This window comes from Fusarium vanettenii (assembly GCF_000151355.1).
Source record: "Fusarium vanettenii 77-13-4 chromosome 10 genomic scaffold NECHAsca_82_chr10_2_0, whole genome shotgun sequence".
In the NCBI taxonomy this organism is placed as follows: Eukaryota; Fungi; Ascomycota; class Sordariomycetes; order Hypocreales; family Nectriaceae; genus Fusarium; species Fusarium vanettenii.
This window is the reverse complement of record NW_003315807.1, coordinates 570217-588588: the sequence shown is the minus strand read 5'-3', so window position 1 is coordinate 588588 and position 18372 is coordinate 570217. Positions and strand designations below refer to the sequence as shown.

General features: G+C 50.7%; 8 protein-coding genes across 8 annotated transcripts; 3 read left to right on the top strand and 5 right to left on the bottom strand.

The window, feature by feature from the left end:
* Positions 1-1034: 1034 nt before the first annotated feature.
* NECHADRAFT_85616 (uncharacterized protein) lies at positions 1035-1828 on the bottom strand (the record flags this gene model as incomplete). The annotated part of the gene is made up of 4 exons (XM_003039761.1): positions 1035-1295; positions 1406-1491; positions 1550-1641; positions 1707-1828. The coding sequence occupies 4 exons, from the start codon at positions 1826-1828 to the stop codon at positions 1035-1037; spliced, it is 561 nt and encodes a 186-aa protein (XP_003039807.1).
* A 740-nt stretch (positions 1829-2568) lies between these two features.
* Positions 2569-4637, bottom strand: NECHADRAFT_49814 (uncharacterized protein; the record flags this gene model as incomplete). The annotated part of the gene is made up of 6 exons (XM_003039760.1): positions 2569-2912; positions 2965-3401; positions 3466-3572; positions 3631-3804; positions 3863-4080; positions 4133-4637. 6 exons carry the CDS (start codon positions 4635-4637, stop codon positions 2569-2571), a joined length of 1785 nt encoding a protein of 594 aa, XP_003039806.1.
* A 1130-nt stretch (positions 4638-5767) lies between these two features.
* On the bottom strand, positions 5768-6349 carry NECHADRAFT_85614 (uncharacterized protein; the record flags this gene model as incomplete). Its single annotated transcript, XM_003039759.1, has 2 exons — positions 5768-6060; positions 6109-6349. The coding sequence occupies 2 exons, from the start codon at positions 6347-6349 to the stop codon at positions 5768-5770; spliced, it is 534 nt and encodes a 177-aa protein (XP_003039805.1).
* A 1338-nt stretch (positions 6350-7687) lies between these two features.
* Positions 7688-9281, top strand: NECHADRAFT_50496 (uncharacterized protein; the record flags this gene model as incomplete). The annotated part of the gene is made up of 2 exons (XM_003039963.1): positions 7688-7995; positions 8048-9281. The coding sequence occupies 2 exons, from the start codon at positions 7688-7690 to the stop codon at positions 9279-9281; spliced, it is 1542 nt and encodes a 513-aa protein (XP_003040009.1).
* A 503-nt stretch (positions 9282-9784) lies between these two features.
* NECHADRAFT_85612 (uncharacterized protein) lies at positions 9785-11920 on the top strand (the record flags this gene model as incomplete). The annotated part of the gene is made up of 2 exons (XM_003039962.1): positions 9785-10112; positions 10167-11920. The coding sequence occupies 2 exons, from the start codon at positions 9785-9787 to the stop codon at positions 11918-11920; spliced, it is 2082 nt and encodes a 693-aa protein (XP_003040008.1).
* A 257-nt stretch (positions 11921-12177) lies between these two features.
* On the bottom strand, positions 12178-13172 carry NECHADRAFT_85611 (uncharacterized protein; the record flags this gene model as incomplete). Its single annotated transcript, XM_003039758.1, has 2 exons — positions 12178-12766; positions 12817-13172. The coding sequence occupies 2 exons, from the start codon at positions 13170-13172 to the stop codon at positions 12178-12180; spliced, it is 945 nt and encodes a 314-aa protein (XP_003039804.1).
* Positions 13173-14401: 1229 nt separating this feature from the next.
* Positions 14402-16607, bottom strand: NECHADRAFT_85610 (uncharacterized protein; the record flags this gene model as incomplete). The annotated part of the gene is made up of 3 exons (XM_003039757.1): positions 14402-14804; positions 14840-16179; positions 16257-16607. 3 exons carry the CDS (start codon positions 16605-16607, stop codon positions 14402-14404), a joined length of 2094 nt encoding a protein of 697 aa, XP_003039803.1.
* Positions 16608-17522: 915 nt separating this feature from the next.
* Positions 17523-18344, top strand: NECHADRAFT_85609 (uncharacterized protein; the record flags this gene model as incomplete). The annotated part of the gene is made up of 3 exons (XM_003039961.1): positions 17523-17540; positions 17603-17849; positions 17902-18344. The coding sequence occupies 3 exons, from the start codon at positions 17523-17525 to the stop codon at positions 18342-18344; spliced, it is 708 nt and encodes a 235-aa protein (XP_003040007.1).
* Between the last annotated feature and the right edge of the window lie 28 nt (positions 18345-18372).

Genomic DNA, 18372 nt, shown 5'->3' with positions numbered 1-18372 from the left:
TGGGTGTTGTGTGGGATATTTGAGGCTTCAATCCACTCAACACCTGTGTGTTGAAATATCTGGCGAGTTTCTTCCCCTCCTACTATACCAAAAAAAGAGGAAACATGAGAATAAAACACCGACATGTCTCAATCCCATCATCAAAAGATCGACTTAGTAAGATTTGCAGTACTAACTAGCTGCCTCGGAGACGTCTTTAGAGTTTGTGACTAACTCTAGCCTCACGTAACATCAACTCCCCGCCGGAATCCCTTACCTGTTTGGGTAATCGAGACAACTCCACCGGATGTCTCTCAAGTTGCTATTATCCTATAGTTATTCAATCAATGGTCATTCTCTGTCTGTGCGTATCAGGTGAATCATTTGTTTTTGCAGAAAGAGGCTCTTGGTGTCGCTCATCATCTCGCAATTGGGTGTAGTCGTTAAATGACCCCGGGCGGGCGATGAGAGTGCTTCATGGGCGCAAGTGCAGGTCTTGGCTTCAGGACAATTCGGCATTTCCATGCATCACACCGCGGCTTAAAAATAAATAAAAAATGATTCACATCTTTACATATGCAAAAGATGCCATGTAATGCTTGGCCGAGTATTTGCTTTGTCAAAATGTCTCTGTCGTGCACGCCAAGGTCAGCCAAGCCAAATATCAATACATCACCAAAGCTTCGCCAAAAGAACAAAACACTCCTCCAACGGTCAAACACGGAACATAACGGAAGGCTTATGCACAAGACAAGTTAGAATTTCACCACGGCTTGGCTACTACCTCATGCAAGATTTCGTCGTAGATAACCGAGACCGAGTGGGGACGAGTCGACGGGAATTTTTGCCTCCCAAAATGTCATGCAGGTCCAAGAGATGGCTTTAGATTCGAATCTTGTGAGAAAAATGCTTAATTTATCCGTTTGTATATCCCAGTAAAACTTGTAATGCCCGCTCGCTATGTAATGAAACCGCCAATCCATATCCTTTCCATACCTAACCCAAATGTACCTAATCCCTCAACGCCTTGTTGTATGTACACTGTCCACACCCAATTAAGGGCTGGAAGGCTCGGACTCGGAATCAACTGGGTCCTCGACCTGCTCAATCATGCCCGTCTTGACATCATACACGTACCCCGTGATGGGCACATCCAAGACCAGGGGGCTCTTCTTGAGGAACGAGACATCGTCCAGCACGCTCTGCCGCAAATCAGAAAAGGGCAGAAACGACATGTGGTCGACGTCCTCCTTGAGCTCCTTCCGGATCTTGGACCGGAACTCGTGGTCGGAGAAGCTCTGCATGCCACAGCCGGTCTGTGTGTTGGGAAAGCGTGGGGTTAGCTTTGCTTGAAAAAAACACCGGGCCGGTTCATATTTTCTTCTGCCGGAAGAGGAGGGGGAGACAAAACATGGGGTCATCTTACGTGGTGCATGACGATAATCTCCCGGGTTCCCAGCATCTGTTGAGAGATCAAGATGGAACGAAGAGCTTCAACAGCTCTACCACCAGCTAGAAGAGAAAAAAAAGTGTCAGACTGGATGATAACAAGACAGGCGCAAGAACGGACCATTTCGAATGACATGGGCGTCGCCAAGGTCCAGCCCTAGCATTTTGGCCGGGTCGAGTCGCGAATCCATGCAAGCCACAATTACCACCTTGCTGCAAAGTCGCGTTGTCAGCCCTTGATCCATGTCATAATTCACCTCTTTGTGTAGATCTCATACCGACGGGGCGGCGAGGGCAGGTGGGCCTCGTTGAACGTAGCCGCATACTTCTTGTTGGCAGCCTCAAAGTCGGACTTGACAGAGGAGGAAAAGAAGTTTGTCGAGGGGATGATGGAAGGCATGCTGGGTAGAGGTGGGTGATGCTCTGGTCTCTTGAAGAGGGAGGAGAGGACTCTGTCAACCAGAGAGAGAATGTGTGGCATCTCGACTGCGTTCTGGAGTGCGTCCCTTCCAAGGCCTTTTATTGTTCAATGTCTTGGAAGGCTGGGCCTCGTACGAAATATCAATATATACACGTTTTCTGACATGTCCATCCGCGGTGGCGCTATTCCCTTGATCCGAGTGTGTGCCGTCACCCTTGTCCATGAGAAGGGGACGGAGGACCCCGACGAGGAAGCTGGAGATACCCCTCACACACTATGCCGGGGCAATCTTTCACATTCTGGGGGCAATTGGCTAGCTTCGGATAATAACAGTACAGCGGTGACCCATATCGTGCCATGCCAGGGACATCCACGTCTGGAACCGGATGCATGGTGGCCCGCCCACTATTCAACTATTTGGCATCTGCATATCCCCATGGCACCATCCATCTCGGCGATAGCCTCACTCCGAACCTCGTTCTACGACCCGAGTAGGCGACCAAGTCCGTCTCCCAAGAATTTTGTTGAAACGTCAGCTCTGCCCAGACAAAGCCACAACTGGGTCATCCTGGTGCCTGGTTGGATAATGTCGAGGCCAAGATGCTGGGCCACAGACTAGGGGGGGGGTCTATATCAGCGCCAGATTCAGCCAGTGACTGGTGCGTTATTGCCAAGGAGAAATCCGGGGTAAATTGGCATGCATCTTGACGTTTTTGTTATCAATGCGCAAATCGAAAGTCTAGACGCTTGTTCCCCTCATCTGTCGTCGTATCCAGGTAATGCTGTCTTTGTTCTTCCGACATGGCGTTCCACCTCTGCTCACGCGTTTTATTACGCCAGACGTAATAAACCTTGACGAGCAGATACAGGCAAATGTTGACGCAGGCCAGGACGATCAGGGTCCTGTTGCCTCGGCGGTAGCGGGGCTTGTCGTCGGCCCGGTAGATGTTGGACGCCATTATGCCGGCGGTCTGGACGCACATGTTGTACATGGCGGCCGAGACGGTGCGCAGCCGGACTGCGTTGGAGTTGCGAGAGTTCCATCCCACCTGTATGGCATGCGCTGCACCCCACGAATTAGCGTCGTCATATTGTCTGATGCAGATGTATCTTACGAGATGGGTAGGCCAGCAGTAGCGTCAAAATCATCCATGCTGCCCATTTGTTAATCTGCGTGACATCTACTACATACAGAAAAATCAGAAACGGAAGCGCCCAGATCTGAGATATCATGGCTACGAGAGCCCTCTCGTCAAGAAGGTCAGACAGGTACGTGATGCCCATGATGGAGCACATGGTCAGAAACGTGGTGGGAACAGTTAGCAGATTCGTGACAAGGGTGCTGAACCCCAGCTCGCGGAGTATAAGCGTAAGGTACTGGTGCGGCGGCGTCACGGGCTGGCCCCAGACCAGGCCGAGCGCGTACAGTGGCCAGAGGTCGTAGTCCAGAAGGCTCTGGGCCAGGAGGCTGAGGGTGATGGGCTGGCGGTTGTGCATGTCGCCCTTACTAGGGTCGTCCCGGATCACCCGATTCACCATGATCACCTCCTCTCTTCGGTAAAGGTCAGCAAGAGGGCTTCGAGAAGCTAGATATAGCAGGGGGGGCAGTTAAATACCGCTCATCGAACCACCCCTGCTCCCCGCGGAACCAGTTCGCCGTCTGAGTCGGCGAGGGTGGCATCAGTCCGACGGCTAATAAGCCCACAACGAAAGTGAGAGCGCCCTGAGTAAAATGATGAGTCTCTTTTAATGCTCGACATGTTTTTCTTCTGCCCACTCACCTCGATCAGAAACAGGTACCGCCACCCTTCAAATCCATGCAAGCCTCGGAGCTGCAACAGGCCAGCTGCGAGAAACCCAGCCATGATGTCAGAGAGTGACATGGCAGCCCAGAAAAAGGCAAGACGTAGCGAAAGCTCATGAGATTTGTAAAAGTAGCTAAGATATAGAATGACCTATAATCTGCGTTGGCGTTTCGAAACTTGGCAGGGGTATAAAGGTGGTCACACTCACGTCGGGGATGAAGCCGCCTTCGCATATCGCCAGCAAAGCACGACTTACGAGAAAGGATGTCTTGCCTGTTAGCCAGAATTGGCTGGCTGATACCACACTCCAGACGCATATCTGCATGGGAACCCATCTGTCTGGGCCGACCCATTTGCTGAGGACCTGCGAGGGGAGCTCGGCGCAGAGGAACGACAGTTTGAAAACCGTGTTCCCGAGGTTATAATCTGGGGGAAATCAGCTGTTGATCGAGGAAAGGGTTTGAACAAGGATGCGGACCGTCAGTGGTGAGGCCGAGATCTGGTAAGAAATTATCCGAAAGTGCCTGGCTGAGGTTCGCCCTGTCCAGCTGTAGAGCCATAAACATGACACAAGAAAAGACCATGATGCGGATATCAATCTTTCTCACGAGCTTTCTCTCCTCGTTCCAAGTCCATCTAGCAGAAGGGTCAAAGCGATGAATATTTTCCCAGTCTGGACGAGGCTGATATCTCTTTGCCAGCTCAGGATCGTCAAACACTGATTTCTGAGTCGCGATGGCATCACCATCTGGTTCATCACCTCGTTGCCACCAGTAGCGTTTCTCCGTGACTGTTGAAAGGGGCTCCAAGAGGTCAAGGTCTTTCGTGGAAACTGGTGGCGTTTTGCTGTCGCCGCTGAGGAGGGGGATCTCATCTTCTCTGCCAGATGTCCAGATGACAGCCCCTGTGTCTGGATCTTGGTGCTCGAGGTGCTGATACGTAGCCCTGGATGAACTCCGCGGCAAGCGAAAGGAAGAAGACATGTTGCTGGAAGACAAGATCTACCTCGACAGATACACTCAACTTTTCAGTAGTTCAAAGCTCAAACTTGAGATCAAAATGAGAAATCCAGCACCCAAATACCCCTACTCACGAAGCACGACATCGCGACGCCGTTTTGGGATTTATGACGCCACATCTCTGCTCGACAATCTCACCCACGAGTGAGACCTGTCCTCGCAAGCCATTGGATAAAACACCCCACGGAGAGCGTGGGATTCAGCAAGAAGCGCTGAAGATTGTCGGAGGATGCCTCGCAACTCGGTCTGATGGTTCTCTTATTGGCTGGTTTGGGTCACGTCTGGCGCAATCGCCCTTGTGATGCTTTCGTGATTGGAGCTTGAGATGACGAGTTGGTGCCCCGCTTGATAACCTCCTCAGGCCTGACAACGTTGGAGTTATCAACGCATTGTGTACTTTGTAATCAATTTCATCATCTAGATATGATTGCTATTTTATGTTAGTGAAGTCGACACAAGACAACAAAATCAGCTATCTCATCATAATGGTGAGTGGGGTGCAAGTGAGAGGCGTGATAAGTTTCGAGAGAACCTGGGAGGTCAACATGGATTCGAACAATAGCAGTTTTGAATTTTAGAGTTTTAAATAGTAAACATCGGACGCGTACTCCATCGTGTCAAGATCGGCTACCGGATTAGATTGGCGAAGAGCAATGGAGCTTCTGATGTCAAAAGGGTTATGGGGCCGTAGGGTAACATTGCGGGATAACATCCTACATTGTTCGTCTCACTTCAGATCTCCGTTAATCTCAATGCCTTCAGAGAATGCTACTGTGGCAATGTGACCTCGGTTCATCTGTAGTATTTCTCGGCTCTGAGATGGAAATTTCTCGAATTAACGGTCTTCTGGCTCAGTTATCCCTCAAAGGCCGGGCTTCAACTATACTGAAAAAAAACATATTGTCAACACATAACAGCATCATATCCCAACAAACACAGCTACCTTTTATATCATCAACACTGTTCTTTGAAGGACGTCAGGTGAGGCTGGACAAGCAGTGTGGATTCCCCGCCATTATCAAACGTCACCATTTTCAACTCTAGATCTCGCATCACTTAAAATTCTTCAGACCTATTTTATTCATTAAAAAGATCTATCTGTATCTAGGCGGACCAGGCTGCATGCCGGCCTGCGGCATCTGATTCCACCCCTGCGTTCGGTGTGACGACTCGTTGTGCCAGTAGTCATGCACCTTTTGATTCTTGTCCCCCATTCTCGGCCATATCGCCTCTGGTAACCGGGCTGCCGTCGGTGGAGCGTGCCCTGATACTTCTTGAAGCTTCTCCTCTATCATCTTGGGCATTTGGCGTTGTGCTGCGCGGTTCCTTTTCGCTTTTCTGTGTCTTGTGCAGAGGATGATGCTTGCAACCAGGATGGTCAAGGCGACTGTAGTTTGTTAGACTGATATGTCACAATTTGAACACCAGAACTTACCCAGAATTCCAAAAGCAATGGCAATCTCGACAGCCCCAATAAACTTGATACCACCCCCATTGTGATTCTCCGCGTCCTCAGCAGTGCTCTCCGACGTGACCGTGACCGTCGGCCTTGCTAGAACCCCACTCGCAGCCTCAGTTTGCGGCACCAGACGAGGTGTAATAGATGTAAAGAGTGTTGTTGATTCGACTGCCGAAATGATTTGTGACACTTGGTCGTAAAGTGCTATGCTCTCCATTTGGTATTGTGTTGTGTGATGTATTCGAGATATGAAATCGATAAAGGAAACGATCGATGGATCAACAGAGGACGGGAAAAGTCGTTGAATTCGTTTTGATGGCCAGCCAATGAAGGAAAAGGTGAATCAATCACGCAGTAGGAAAATTAATAGGTCGTTAAGGATAGTCGTCGTGAAAAAAAAAGGCCAGCTGATCCGTCAAGGATTAGAAGAAGAGAAGGACATCCGTCAAGGATTGCGATCCAAAAAGAAAAGAAGAAAAAAGAGTGCAGAAAGACGACATGATATGTGGAGTCTAAAAATACGGTCAGTTGCATCTGTTTGAGATTTCCTAGATCCCGCTTATAAGGCGAAACCGGGACTCGCTCGAGGCGGCGCTGGTGAGACGACAGATCAGACACTTTGACCCCTGGTTGGCCTCAAGCCGAGCCCACGTCTCAGCATCATCTGGTGCCAAACCTGTAACTTGGCAGCCGAGACCGAGTCAATGCATTGATCTGGCAGGCTTTAGCCGGTTACCGAGAGGTCGCATCGAGTCGGCTGGTGCTGATTCCGCGCCCGTTACGTGGCTGAGGCCCTCCCCCTTTGCAGGCGCGTTTAGAGGTCATCAGGGACTGGAGCGCCACGGTTTCAATTTTTTCTCCCTTTTGCCCAGCCAACGGTGCATTTCAGAATCAGGCTTTTAAAACGTCGACAGAAATAGCATCATTCAGTTTTAAAATGTGAGCCGCCCATTATTAGGCACAGCGACCTCACGTGCTCACCTCGTCGACCAGCACACGACGCGCGTGCCCGGCATTCCACTCATTCTTTGCCGATTTCAAATCCCGAGTCTGTCTTCCCCGCAAACTCCCTCCACAAGCACAGCAACCTCTCCAGAGTCTGGGGAAGCTAATCGCAGGACGTGATTCGTCCATTGACACCGACTTTCACTGTTTCTTTCCATTTCCAGCATGTGAAAGGATTCCCAAATCTTGAAAAATGGCTAAACTGCTTCCTCTACGGACCATCTTCAATCCCCGAACTGCAGGGCAAGCGGAGGAAGGGGTCTTCGGATATCCATCTAGCGCGCTTCGTGGAAAATTCTACCTTCTGTGATCTTTTGCATCAAGATCAATTGGAGGCTTGTTAATGAAAGAGAGCATTTATTGACCATTTGGTCACTTCCAATTGGTCTCTCAACGGCCGTTCAATTGAGTAGAACCTCCTCGGATCCCTCCTCCACCTCGAATCGACTGCCGGAGGAAGAGACGCGGCTCTCCCACATCCCGGGAAGCTCACATACCTCACCTCTCAGCCGTGGCGAGATCCCCTCACTTGCCAAAATCAACATCCGTCATGGCCATAGTCGACCTCCTCCTGTCTTGGTGGACGCTGCCCATCGGGGTAGCGGTGCTCGTCGGCACGTACCTCTACGCATACTTTGTCACGTATGGCTACCTCCGAGGCATCCCGGCGCCCTTCCCTGCTCAGTTTTCAAATCTATGGCTGCTGTACGTGTGCCGGCGGGGTGAGAGGTATGACGTTATGGACAAGATCCATAAGAAGATGGGTCCTGTTGTTCGAATTCAACCAAACCACGTATCAATAGCTGATGATGAGGCTATCCCCATCATCTACGGCCATGGAAATGGTTTTCTCAAGTCGTAAGTCGACAGATTTAAATGTCAATCTCTCGCCACTGCTGACAGATGATAGCGAATTTTACGATGCCTTCGTATCTATCCGTCGAGGACTCTTCAACACTCGAGATCGCGCCGAGCATACACGCAAGCGCAAGCTCATCTCTCACACCTTTTCCACCAAATCCATCAGCCAATTTGAGCCATACATTCACTCCAACCTCGAGCTCTTCGTCAAACAGCTCGACAAGCTCATTACATCAGGAACGACCAAGGACAACCAAGGCCATCAACAGGCCCTGATCGACTGTCTTCCTTGGTTCAACTATCTAGCTTTTGACGTTATCGGCGACCTTGCGTTCGGTGCCCCGTTCGGTATGCTCGCAAACGGCGCCGACGTAGCAGAAGTCAGAGCCACGCCAGAGTCTCCTCCAATCTACGCCTCAGCGATTGAAATTCTCAACCGGAGAGGCGAAGTGAGCGCTACACTCGGCTGCTTCCCCCAGCTCAAGCCGTACGCCAAATGGCTTCCAGACCCGTTCTTCAGCAACGGCCTGAACGCCGTTCAAAACCTCGCAGGCATCGCCATCGCACGCGTCAAGGCAAGACTCGACAACCCCCCGCCAGAGGAGCGAATGGACCTCCTCGCGCGTCTCATGGAAGGAAGGGATGAGAAGGGCGAACCGTTGGGTCGTGAGGAACTTACTGCGGAGGCTCTGACGCAGCTCATCGCCGGTAGTGACACGACCTCCAACTCTTCGTGTGCGTTGCTATACCATGTTACTCGGACTCCAGGAGTTCTCGAGAAGCTTCAAGCTGAACTTGATGCTTCTATTCCTTCTCACGTCTCAGTCCCAACGTTCGACATGGTCCGTGACCTTCCCTACCTCAACTGCGTCATCAACGAAACTCTCCGGTACCATTCCACATCAGGCATTGGTCTTCCACGACAAGTCCCCGAGGGCTCCCCCGGTGTCACCATCCGTGGACACTTTTTCCCAGCTGGCAGCGTGCTCAGCGTTCCGACATATTCAATCCATCATTCCAAGGAGATCTGGGGTCCTGATGCCGATGATTTCAAACCAGAGAGGTGGGAGGATGTGACTCCCCGTCAGAAGAATGCATTTATTCCCTTTAGTCATGGACCGAGGGCATGTGTTGGGAGGAATGTGGCTGAGATGGAGATGAAGTTGATAGCGGCGACATGGGCAAGGAGATATAATGTTGAGCTGAAGCAGGAGATCATGGAGACGAGGGAAGGTTTCCTGAGGAAGCCTTTGGGTCTAGATATTGCTCTGAAGATAAGGTAGCGGCTTAATAACTGCACACTCCTTGAAGAGGTTATAAGAAAGTAGGGTTAGGGTAAAAGTAATATTACTTATTTTTTCCTAAAACTACCTTAGGGACCTCAGATTCATGAGGCTTTAAATCTAAGGCTTTACCGAGGTTTTGGGAACTTTTTGCCAACTATAACAATCCTATATATATAGGTAGCCTTATCTCATAATCCTTCTCTTGGTTTCCTGTTTAATTGCCCCTAAGGAAGGCTCCCTAGGTATCCTACATACTGCAAACAGATGGTCATAGCGCTATCGCCAAAGGTTTAAGAACCTTATACTCGTACAATGTACAAGCAAGTCATTCATGCGTTGAAGCATAAAGTATACCAGAGATAAGTCACGAACGGTAACTGTTGGGCGCCAAGGATATCACGTGAGGCTGCATTCTCTCATGCCCAACTGTCCTATAAAGTTGGGTTGAGCCACCAACCCCAAGCACACTCCACAACACCTCAGCACCATCGAGAGCCACCATGGCTACCCCTCAGTCTCAATCATCGTTTTCCAGGCTCTGCCAGAAGTGCAAAGTTCTTGAGCTGGACGAAAAGTCACTCCCCGACTCCGCTCTGGACGCATCGGTGTCTGAGTATGAACTCGCCCTTGACTGGGGGTTAGTGACGCCAATCGACATGCTGGATACGAAGGGCTGCGACTTTTGTCATCTTGTTTCCTCGATTGTATCTTCTCCTTGGGAGGCACAAAGTGATCTAGCACGTCTCCCGAAACACAACAGGCGTGTGTCACTATGCTATGTGATCCGTCAAAAGAGACTCGAAGCTCTCCGTGTCAAGATTCACCACGGTGCGAGACCCAGGCACCGTTAAACTCTTGATTAACACACTAATATACTTTAAGATGGGGTGGATCATGTCTATTTTGACTGCTCTATTGCCTCCACCACTGCCCATCCCCAGGGATCACCCTTAGGTCTTGGGAGTCCTCTAACACATCTCGATCACAAGCCACTTGCTTGGATGGAATCAAAGATTAATTCATGCTTGACTCATAACCACACGCGGCCACAGCGGAACTTTGTGCCTGACCGACTCATCAGAGTCGACCAAGGCAAACTCTCTCTTGTCCTCACAAAGGACTCCTCTAACTCGCAGTTTCATCGAGGCCTATCTACTGAGCTGCCACACTACGCTGCTTTAACTTACTGCTGGGGACCACCGCCGCATTCGGATAGACAGCTCAAGACATATCAGACCAACCTCTCGGATCACATGAGGGAAATTCCAGAGAACAAGTTACCTCAGGCCATTAAAGACGCTGTCTTGGTCACCAGAGCGCTATCTATTCCATATCTATGGGTCGATGCTCTCTGCATTCTCCAGGATGTAGGCTCAGACTGGGACCATCAATGCACCCAGATGGACAATATTTATGGCAATGCACACGTCACCATCAGTGCTGCAGTATCTAAAAACTGTGAGGAGGGCTTCATTACGAGGAAGGATATGATAACGGTTCCCTTTCATCTGCGAGGCATCTCTGTTCATCCGATACCTGTTGCTATCTATTTCCCCTCATACCACAAAACGACCTCCGAAGACATTGCCGCCGCGAATTGGGTGAACAGAGGATGGACATTCCAAGAAAGGATGGCGTCAACGCGCATGCTCATGTTTGGAAAAAGCAATGTCCACTTCCAGTGTCGAGATGACTGTTTCTCCATGAGCAAGTACCAACTTGACTATCACTTCAGCGTGGTCAACCGGGACCTCCTAAACGAAGGTGATGTTGCGTTGATCTACGAGGAGTGGGCTACCGAAATTGCCATGGAGTTCAGCGCCTACGGCCTTGAATTCACACGCGGAACAGATATCTTGCCGTCAATCGCCGGGCTCGCCACTTTGTTTTCCCATCGCTTGCGCGATGACTATCTGGCTGGTTTGTGGAAGAAGGACCTATACCGGTGCCTCAAGTGGGATCTGCACCGTCCAGGCATACTCACGGGATACAAAGACCTCCTAGACGGGCTTCAGCATCCTGCTCAGTACATAGCACCCTCCTGGAGCTGGGCAAGTAAATCGGGCCTGGTCATGTTTCCTGTTTACTGGGGGGTGTACATCAAAAACGCAAGGAGCGAATGCGCTGTCCTGGAAGCTGCAGTTCAGCTCAAGGGCACGAGCGCATTTGGAGAGGTGACGGGAGGGTATTTGGACATTTCGGCCAAACTCTACACTGGATCACGACAGTTGGTGTACCGAGAGATGGATGATGGACCGGGAATTGCAAGACAGACGTTGCACCTGGGAGATCAGTACCTGGTGGATTTTGAAACTGATTGCATTTTGGGTGGGCTCTTTGAAGAAAGAGATGGGAAAAGAGAGCTAAGCGCACCGATTAGCTTCCTACTCATTGGAAGTACCATAAGTGAGGAGAAGAATCAGGGGGGGAGAGGTCAAGACGAGGCTGAAAGCACGAATGGCCGAGGCTCAGAAGATGGCGCCAAGCCAGGCAGAATGGCGTATGGCCTTTTGATACACCCAGCAGAGAAACCTGGCGAGTTTGTTCGAGTCGGGACTTTTGAGTCCCAATCTTCTCAACTTGGCGGTCTTGAGTTCTTTGAGGGATGCGAGACAAAGACTGTACGGCTTATCTGAGTTGCCTCTGGAGCTGGGGCTGGGTATTGGATCAGAGAACTTCCAACCAGGAGAGATAATAGACTTGGCTGTAATATTATAAGAATTTCATAGCCAGCCTGGCTTACTGGGTTGACCTAGGCCTTGGTCCATATGAGTGAATGGGTCATCAGATTAACAATGGCTTAAGATTAAATATTCCCACACGCTACCCAAGGTATACATGACCCTCTGCGCCCGCAAATGAAGTTAAAACACACACCTCCTGACATCACCCACTAGCTCCTCACCGTGTGCGACGGCGTGTGTGAACCCTCTAGCTCAGGAGTAGCCGCCTCGAGCTCCGCCGGAGGGTACCTCGGTGGTGTGCTACCGTCCACTTCCGAGATGTAGTTGCCTGGTGCCTCCGACTTTGGCTCTGTTGTGGGAACAGGTGCCCGCGTGTTTCGCTTCCTTCGCCAAAAGAATAGACCTGCTCCGATGAGGAGGAGACCAGCGACACCCACGCCTACGCCGATGCCTGCCTGGGCTCCCGTTGATAGACCTGACGAGGGGGCGGTATCAGCGTCGGATGTATTTGAAGCCATCGTTTCGCGGGTGCTGCCCGTGGTCTCGCTTGATGTACCGGTCGAGGAGGGAAGGTCTGAGGATTGGTAGTTGAGCTGGAACATGGGGGCTTTGATTGTGACGCCGTCCATCGTCGACAGGCTCTCGTCTCCATCGCTGTTCGTCTGTGTAAAGGTCTCGGGTAGTGTGAGCCAGTTGAGAATGGAGTCGCCATCGGAGCACGACACGACTTGGATTGAGCCTCTCGATGCCACACTCTTGCACGTTTGCGGTCCGCCGGGTTGGTCGCAAGTGTAGCCACTACATCGCATCAGCTTCCATTCAGGCCGACAAGCTTCTGTTGAGCTCACCTCGGGCAACATCCAATGACGGTCTCGTGGTCGAGGACGGAGAATTGGAAGTTGAAGTCGCCCGTCATCGATCCGGTCGCACTGCAGGCGGGTTCGTAACCATCGGGGCACTCGAGGCCGGGGGAGTAGTAGCCCCATCCGTTGAGGGCATATGGAGCCGTCCTCGACGTCTCTCTCGGCGGCCAGCAGTCGGTGTCATCCTGAAGACCCTGTGTGTTTGCCTTGTTGAGCGTTCCGCACGACTGCGCCTGCCATCCATAATCGCAGTCGGTACAGCCGAGGGCTGTCGCACTGCACTTGGCTGGGTATGTGAACTTGGTCGTCAGAGGACCGAGGTTCGTTCGTGGGGACACCATGGCTCAAGAAAAGAATGACGCTATCGAGAAGAGACGGAGTCGACAGGTGTGTTCGTCAGGGAGTGGGAGTTGTCGATCTTGTCATTGCTTTGCGCAAGAAAGAATGGTCGGACCATAACGACAGGCGGTGGGGGGAGTTCCCAAATTAGGCACCGTCGTGCGCAGCAATCTGCAGATTAAACTAGTTCCAATCAAGACAGGGCTCGGGTGGACGAGATGGGGGCCAAAAGTGGCAGTGATGCTAACTTTTGGTGTTGATAGGTCTGTGGAGCTGCACTTGTGGCAGGGACCATGCCTGTTGTGCTCAGGGGTCCTGCACAGAAAAGGAGTGCAGTTAGGCTGGCGCTTCTGGAGAAGCTGAAAAATCAGGCTCTCGTGTGACTCGGAATTCTGAATCAACGACGACCACACAGATTAGGATTGTCGTCAAGGAAGAACCAGAAGAACAGGCGTGGGAGAGGCTGTGCCCCAGATTCGAGGCTGGGGTTACATCGTCCGAGGAAATTAGCCCAGCCTGGTGGACACGTTGGAGCTCGATCCTTGCTCATTCGTCCTGTTGGCAGGGCTAAAGCGGTCAGATCCTGCGCGACCCAATCTCAGCCTCAGGAAGCCAGCCGAGGACTCCATCGCGTTGGTAAATCCTGGGCTAATACGAGATCCACGTAAAGACCTTGCAGCCCTGTAGGGATGAAAGGGAGGTGGAGATGTCCGTGTGTGTCCTTCGGACTTCGGGGTTGAGCTTTCATCCGGGCTTATCGGTTATCTTATCTCTATCTTATCGCAAAATCATCTTATCGAACCAATGAAACTTAAAGCCCAACAATACTTTGACCTCGTTTCCACGATTCGATGATTCGATCCAAACATCAAATCACAAGCCACCCATCTCCAGGTGTGGTTCCAATCCCGGATTTTAGGTTCATTGCTGTTTCATGGCAGTAATTTGAAGAGCCTCTTTTTACTGCATGCTGTACTGTGAAATGTCATTATTGCCTTGTTCTCTAACATTCTCCTGTCCTTTCTCTCAGCGCTGAAAATACCCTACAGTCGCAGTATCGCAACCTCGAGACCTACCCCGTCAGCTTCTATGATACCTACTATGACCCTCCAAACGCTAAGGCGGTCATGTATTCATTTTATATGCACTCGATCTTTGAGTTGGAACTAGTCAATTGATGTGTTTTATTAAGATTAACAACAGCAACAGCCACACTATCTTCCTTGCTTCGTCATTGTCGTCTTACTTCCGTCTCCCACTCCTCAGCTTCCGACATTGGTATGTACTCATCCGTTTGTACTAAAGTTTTGCTAAACTTGACCTTTGTATTCTTGATGTATTCAGGAAGTGGATCTCGGCCATCAAGATCAACCTTTTCAATCTCGCTGCTCAGACTTGCCCCCCGCCCCAGTCGAAGCAAGGTTGAAAAGGTATTACTAAATGAAGCTCCGTTCATATATATTGCTAGCAGTCCAATACACACGGTGAGGGTAGAGCACGCGATTCCAAGGCCGTAGGCGAGCCAAAGGCGACTTCGGGCGTAGATGTAGACTGGATGCATGGTTGAAAAGGTAACGGTGGTGTTTTTGGGCTTGAAGGCCGAGTGTTTGTTCGGCTTGGGAAGACGGTTAGTCCTACGCGCATGTATGGAATACTACCAGGGACTTACTGTAGGAGTGGTGAGCTCATGAGACTTAGTGTGATGTTTTGGAAGAGCTCTTCAAGTGCCTCTTTCAGCGGCGTGGTTCTCTGCTCTCCAGGTCCGTTCCACAGTCCTTTGTAGACCCACTCATGGTCATCCGGCTCTACCTTCTGGAGTATAGGTAGATCTTTAGACAAGAGTGTCAGGTCGCTGAGAATCTGGAGCTCAGGTGTAGCTGTGAGAACTGTGCTCTGGACACTCGTGTTTCCGTGGAAGACAAGGGAGTCATCCGTCTGGCGACGGCGGAGGGTCAAACTACCGATGAGCACATCCGTAAAGGCATCCATTAGAGCCTGATAAGATAGGTGGCGAAGGATAGAGGGATCAAAGGTGCATTCAGAGTCCATGTTGAGAGGCGTGCAGCTCGGGTTCTTGCTGTTTGTGTTGCTGCCCCAGACGCCAGCGATGACATCGAGCGGTTTCTCTTCAATCTCCTTTACCTTTAGTTTGACCTGCTGGTTTCCATTGGTGACGTTGAAATGTGCTTCGTACGTCGAGTTGCGGAGGTCCCAGCGTAGTACCGAGGCTGTCGAGTCAAATAATGCCTTTCTCAGCACCTCTTTGCCTTCACTTCTGCCCTTTGAGGCCATTTCGCATGCGAATCTATCGTCAGGCCTTGAGCCCAACTTGAGTGCCGCTGGGACTATGGCCATGAAAAGAACCAAATCATTCCTTTCGGTCTGGGTTTTATCAACGGCCTGCCATGCCTTTCTGCCTTCTCGATCAAATGTTGTAAACCCGTTGTAGATAAAGTTGGTAACTTTGTCCGCTGTTTTAATGAGCGAGTACGGTAGTAGTGACTCGGGTTTGTTGTTGGCTGGCGTCCAAGCCACATAGCCTGGTGCTTGTTCGCAATAGCGGTCCGTGAAGCTGGTGATACTTTGTTCAATTCGGCGTCTGGTATCTCCAGTGACCTCGTCGCATCTCAACGTTGGAGCCAGAAACTCAAGACTCCAGCTTGAGTTTGGAGCAGGTGCATCTACCGCAATGATGTTTCCCTGTGCAGCAGTAGCGACAACTACTTTGCTAACAGCATCACTCGGCCCGTTGTACAAGTAGTTGGTTAGATCATTGTCGCACTCGGTTGGGCGATTAGGGTTGTTGTTGCGGTCACGACATGGAGCAGGTGATATGTCCCGTCCGGGGTTTTTCGGCATCATACGGAGTAGACTGAGTCCAGTAAATGCGACATTTGGGACCTGTAGAGACGTGTCTGGGGGAGACGCGAGGCCGACCGAGAGAGTCGCAGGGGTGATGATGGACACGACGGGAACAAGCCTAAAGAAGTCAGACGCCGTCACTCTGAGCTGTAAGGATACACATACCAAGCTATCATGGCAATAAGAAGAAGGAGAGGCCCCTTCAACCATGTGGAAAAGCTGACCAAGGAGATGGCATTACCCAACGCCGATAACAGAACGTCCATGTTGGAGATGTCTATTTCGCGTTTGCTGCTCTTGACGACATGCCAAACAGCCTGAAAATAGGCCATTGACACTGCGGAAACCACGGAGCTCTTGAAAAGAAATGCAAGTGTTGTGCCAGCCGCCAGGTTCAGCTGCTGCCTTGATACCTCGGCGCCAGCCACCTCAAAAGAATCTGCTGCAACTGTAGTTCCCGCCAGGCTGGCATAGAAGAGGTCATGGCCGAGAGCAAAGAGACCTCCGATCAACAGTGCGCCAACCATACTCACCGGCGTAAGCCAGTGAATCTGGCGGTTGATGTGTCGGGCCATTGCTGCAATTCCCCTGGTTAGAATTGTCGTTGTTGATTAACTCTAGTAAGGACTCACTGAGACAAAAATGACCACAAATGGAGACAAGCCGCCGTGATTACTCTACAGAGTAATTATTGCTCTTTATTTTTATTCCTCCTTCCGAGTGAAGTCAATATGACTGGCGTTGGTCGCCCGTTCTTATGAACAGTCCGCAGCCTGATTATGATTTTTGCAGCATTTCAGCCCCCTTCGTGCAATATGCCTAGGTACCTATTTTTATCGAGTCTAGGCAAATTTCGACTTGACTGCGGCCGAAAGGTGCTTGTCAGCCGAATCTCCTTCTGCAGCTAAGAAGTAGACCTTCCTGATTGATACAAGGCGCTGGCGCCAACCAAGCCAGCGACCGAGGCCGTTGTGTTCTTTACATCTGCTTCTGTAGAACGACGTAGCTTTCCAAGGCTCCCTAGCTATAGAATCACGTTGGAGCGACAGAGGCGCGTTTGCATCTGGTGTGAAACGCGCCCTGTAACCCACCTGAGTAAGAGATTGACATTGTCCCATTCTCACAAGACTTGGCCATGCAAAATTTTACCGAGGCACAGAGGAAGACTAAAAATACCGCAGCCAAGACGCAGTTGCTTCGCCTCTGTGCGTTGTTATCAGTTGTGACAATGAACATGCTCATGTGATTGGTTGTAAAACGAGCAGTCGCTCGCTTAATTGAGTCCCATGTGCTCAGCTGGGCTGGGTAATCTTGATCCTACTCCTGACGCAGGTCAGCTTGAGAAGGGGTTTCAAGGTTGGAGCTATCGTGTCCATGACCCTTGACGGCCTCTCTGCTCTTCGCGATGGGAATCGCACTAATGGCCGCAATTCATTAAGGTTAAGAGTGACAGCGTATCTCGACTGTTTAAGATAGTTCTAAAGAGCAACATGATACTCAAACTCTGGGTAAACTTTATCATTTCAACAGTATTTTTACAACTCAACCTGTTATTAAACCATTTTTATAGTTTGAATTCAATTACATCGCTTTACCTTGTAAACTAGCTTCCTATGCCCCTTTCGCAACATCTGTGTTGCAACTACAAACCCTCCAGTGGCGGGCAGTGTCACGCCAACACCTCAAGCGGATCCCTGATGGCCTGCTTTTTCAGGCTGCCAGCAAGATAACGACTTCATCCAGTATTCAAGACAAGCAATTCTGCAACCAGCCTCCTGATGTGATTCATCAAGCTTGCAGTACCACTGTCGCCCATAGTATGTGCCACACCTAGAGGGTTTCTTGATTGTACTAACATGAACTCTACAGCCCAAAGACTTCTACTCCGGTGGCATCGCTCCCTGCGCCTTCAAAAGCAGGAACCTTCCTGGTATAGAGATCGACTACGAGAGGAACTCTACGAAAGGAGGCAAGCAAAGACCTTGTGTCAGAAGCTCAGTGAGACTGCCGACGTCTTCTACATCACCAGCCGCTCGCATCACGATGGATACCCCCTGCGACGCCTACCCAGCTTCGCCTTCTCGCATCTCTTGGTGTACGCCTATCTCCTGCCGAAATATACACTGAGGTGGAAGTTTTACCGCTTGGCTGCATACTTGTGTAGCTCCCCGAACCCGGGTTTCGTGCGCGAGGTCGTCAACCCTGCCAAGGACCACAAGCTTCATGAGGTGGCCAGTCGCCATAGCATCGACCCGGAAACGTTTGCGCGGGTTTGCCGCCGACTCCGATATTTTTGGCCCCTTCTTCCATGAATAAAACACTGGGAGATGTTTTACAGGC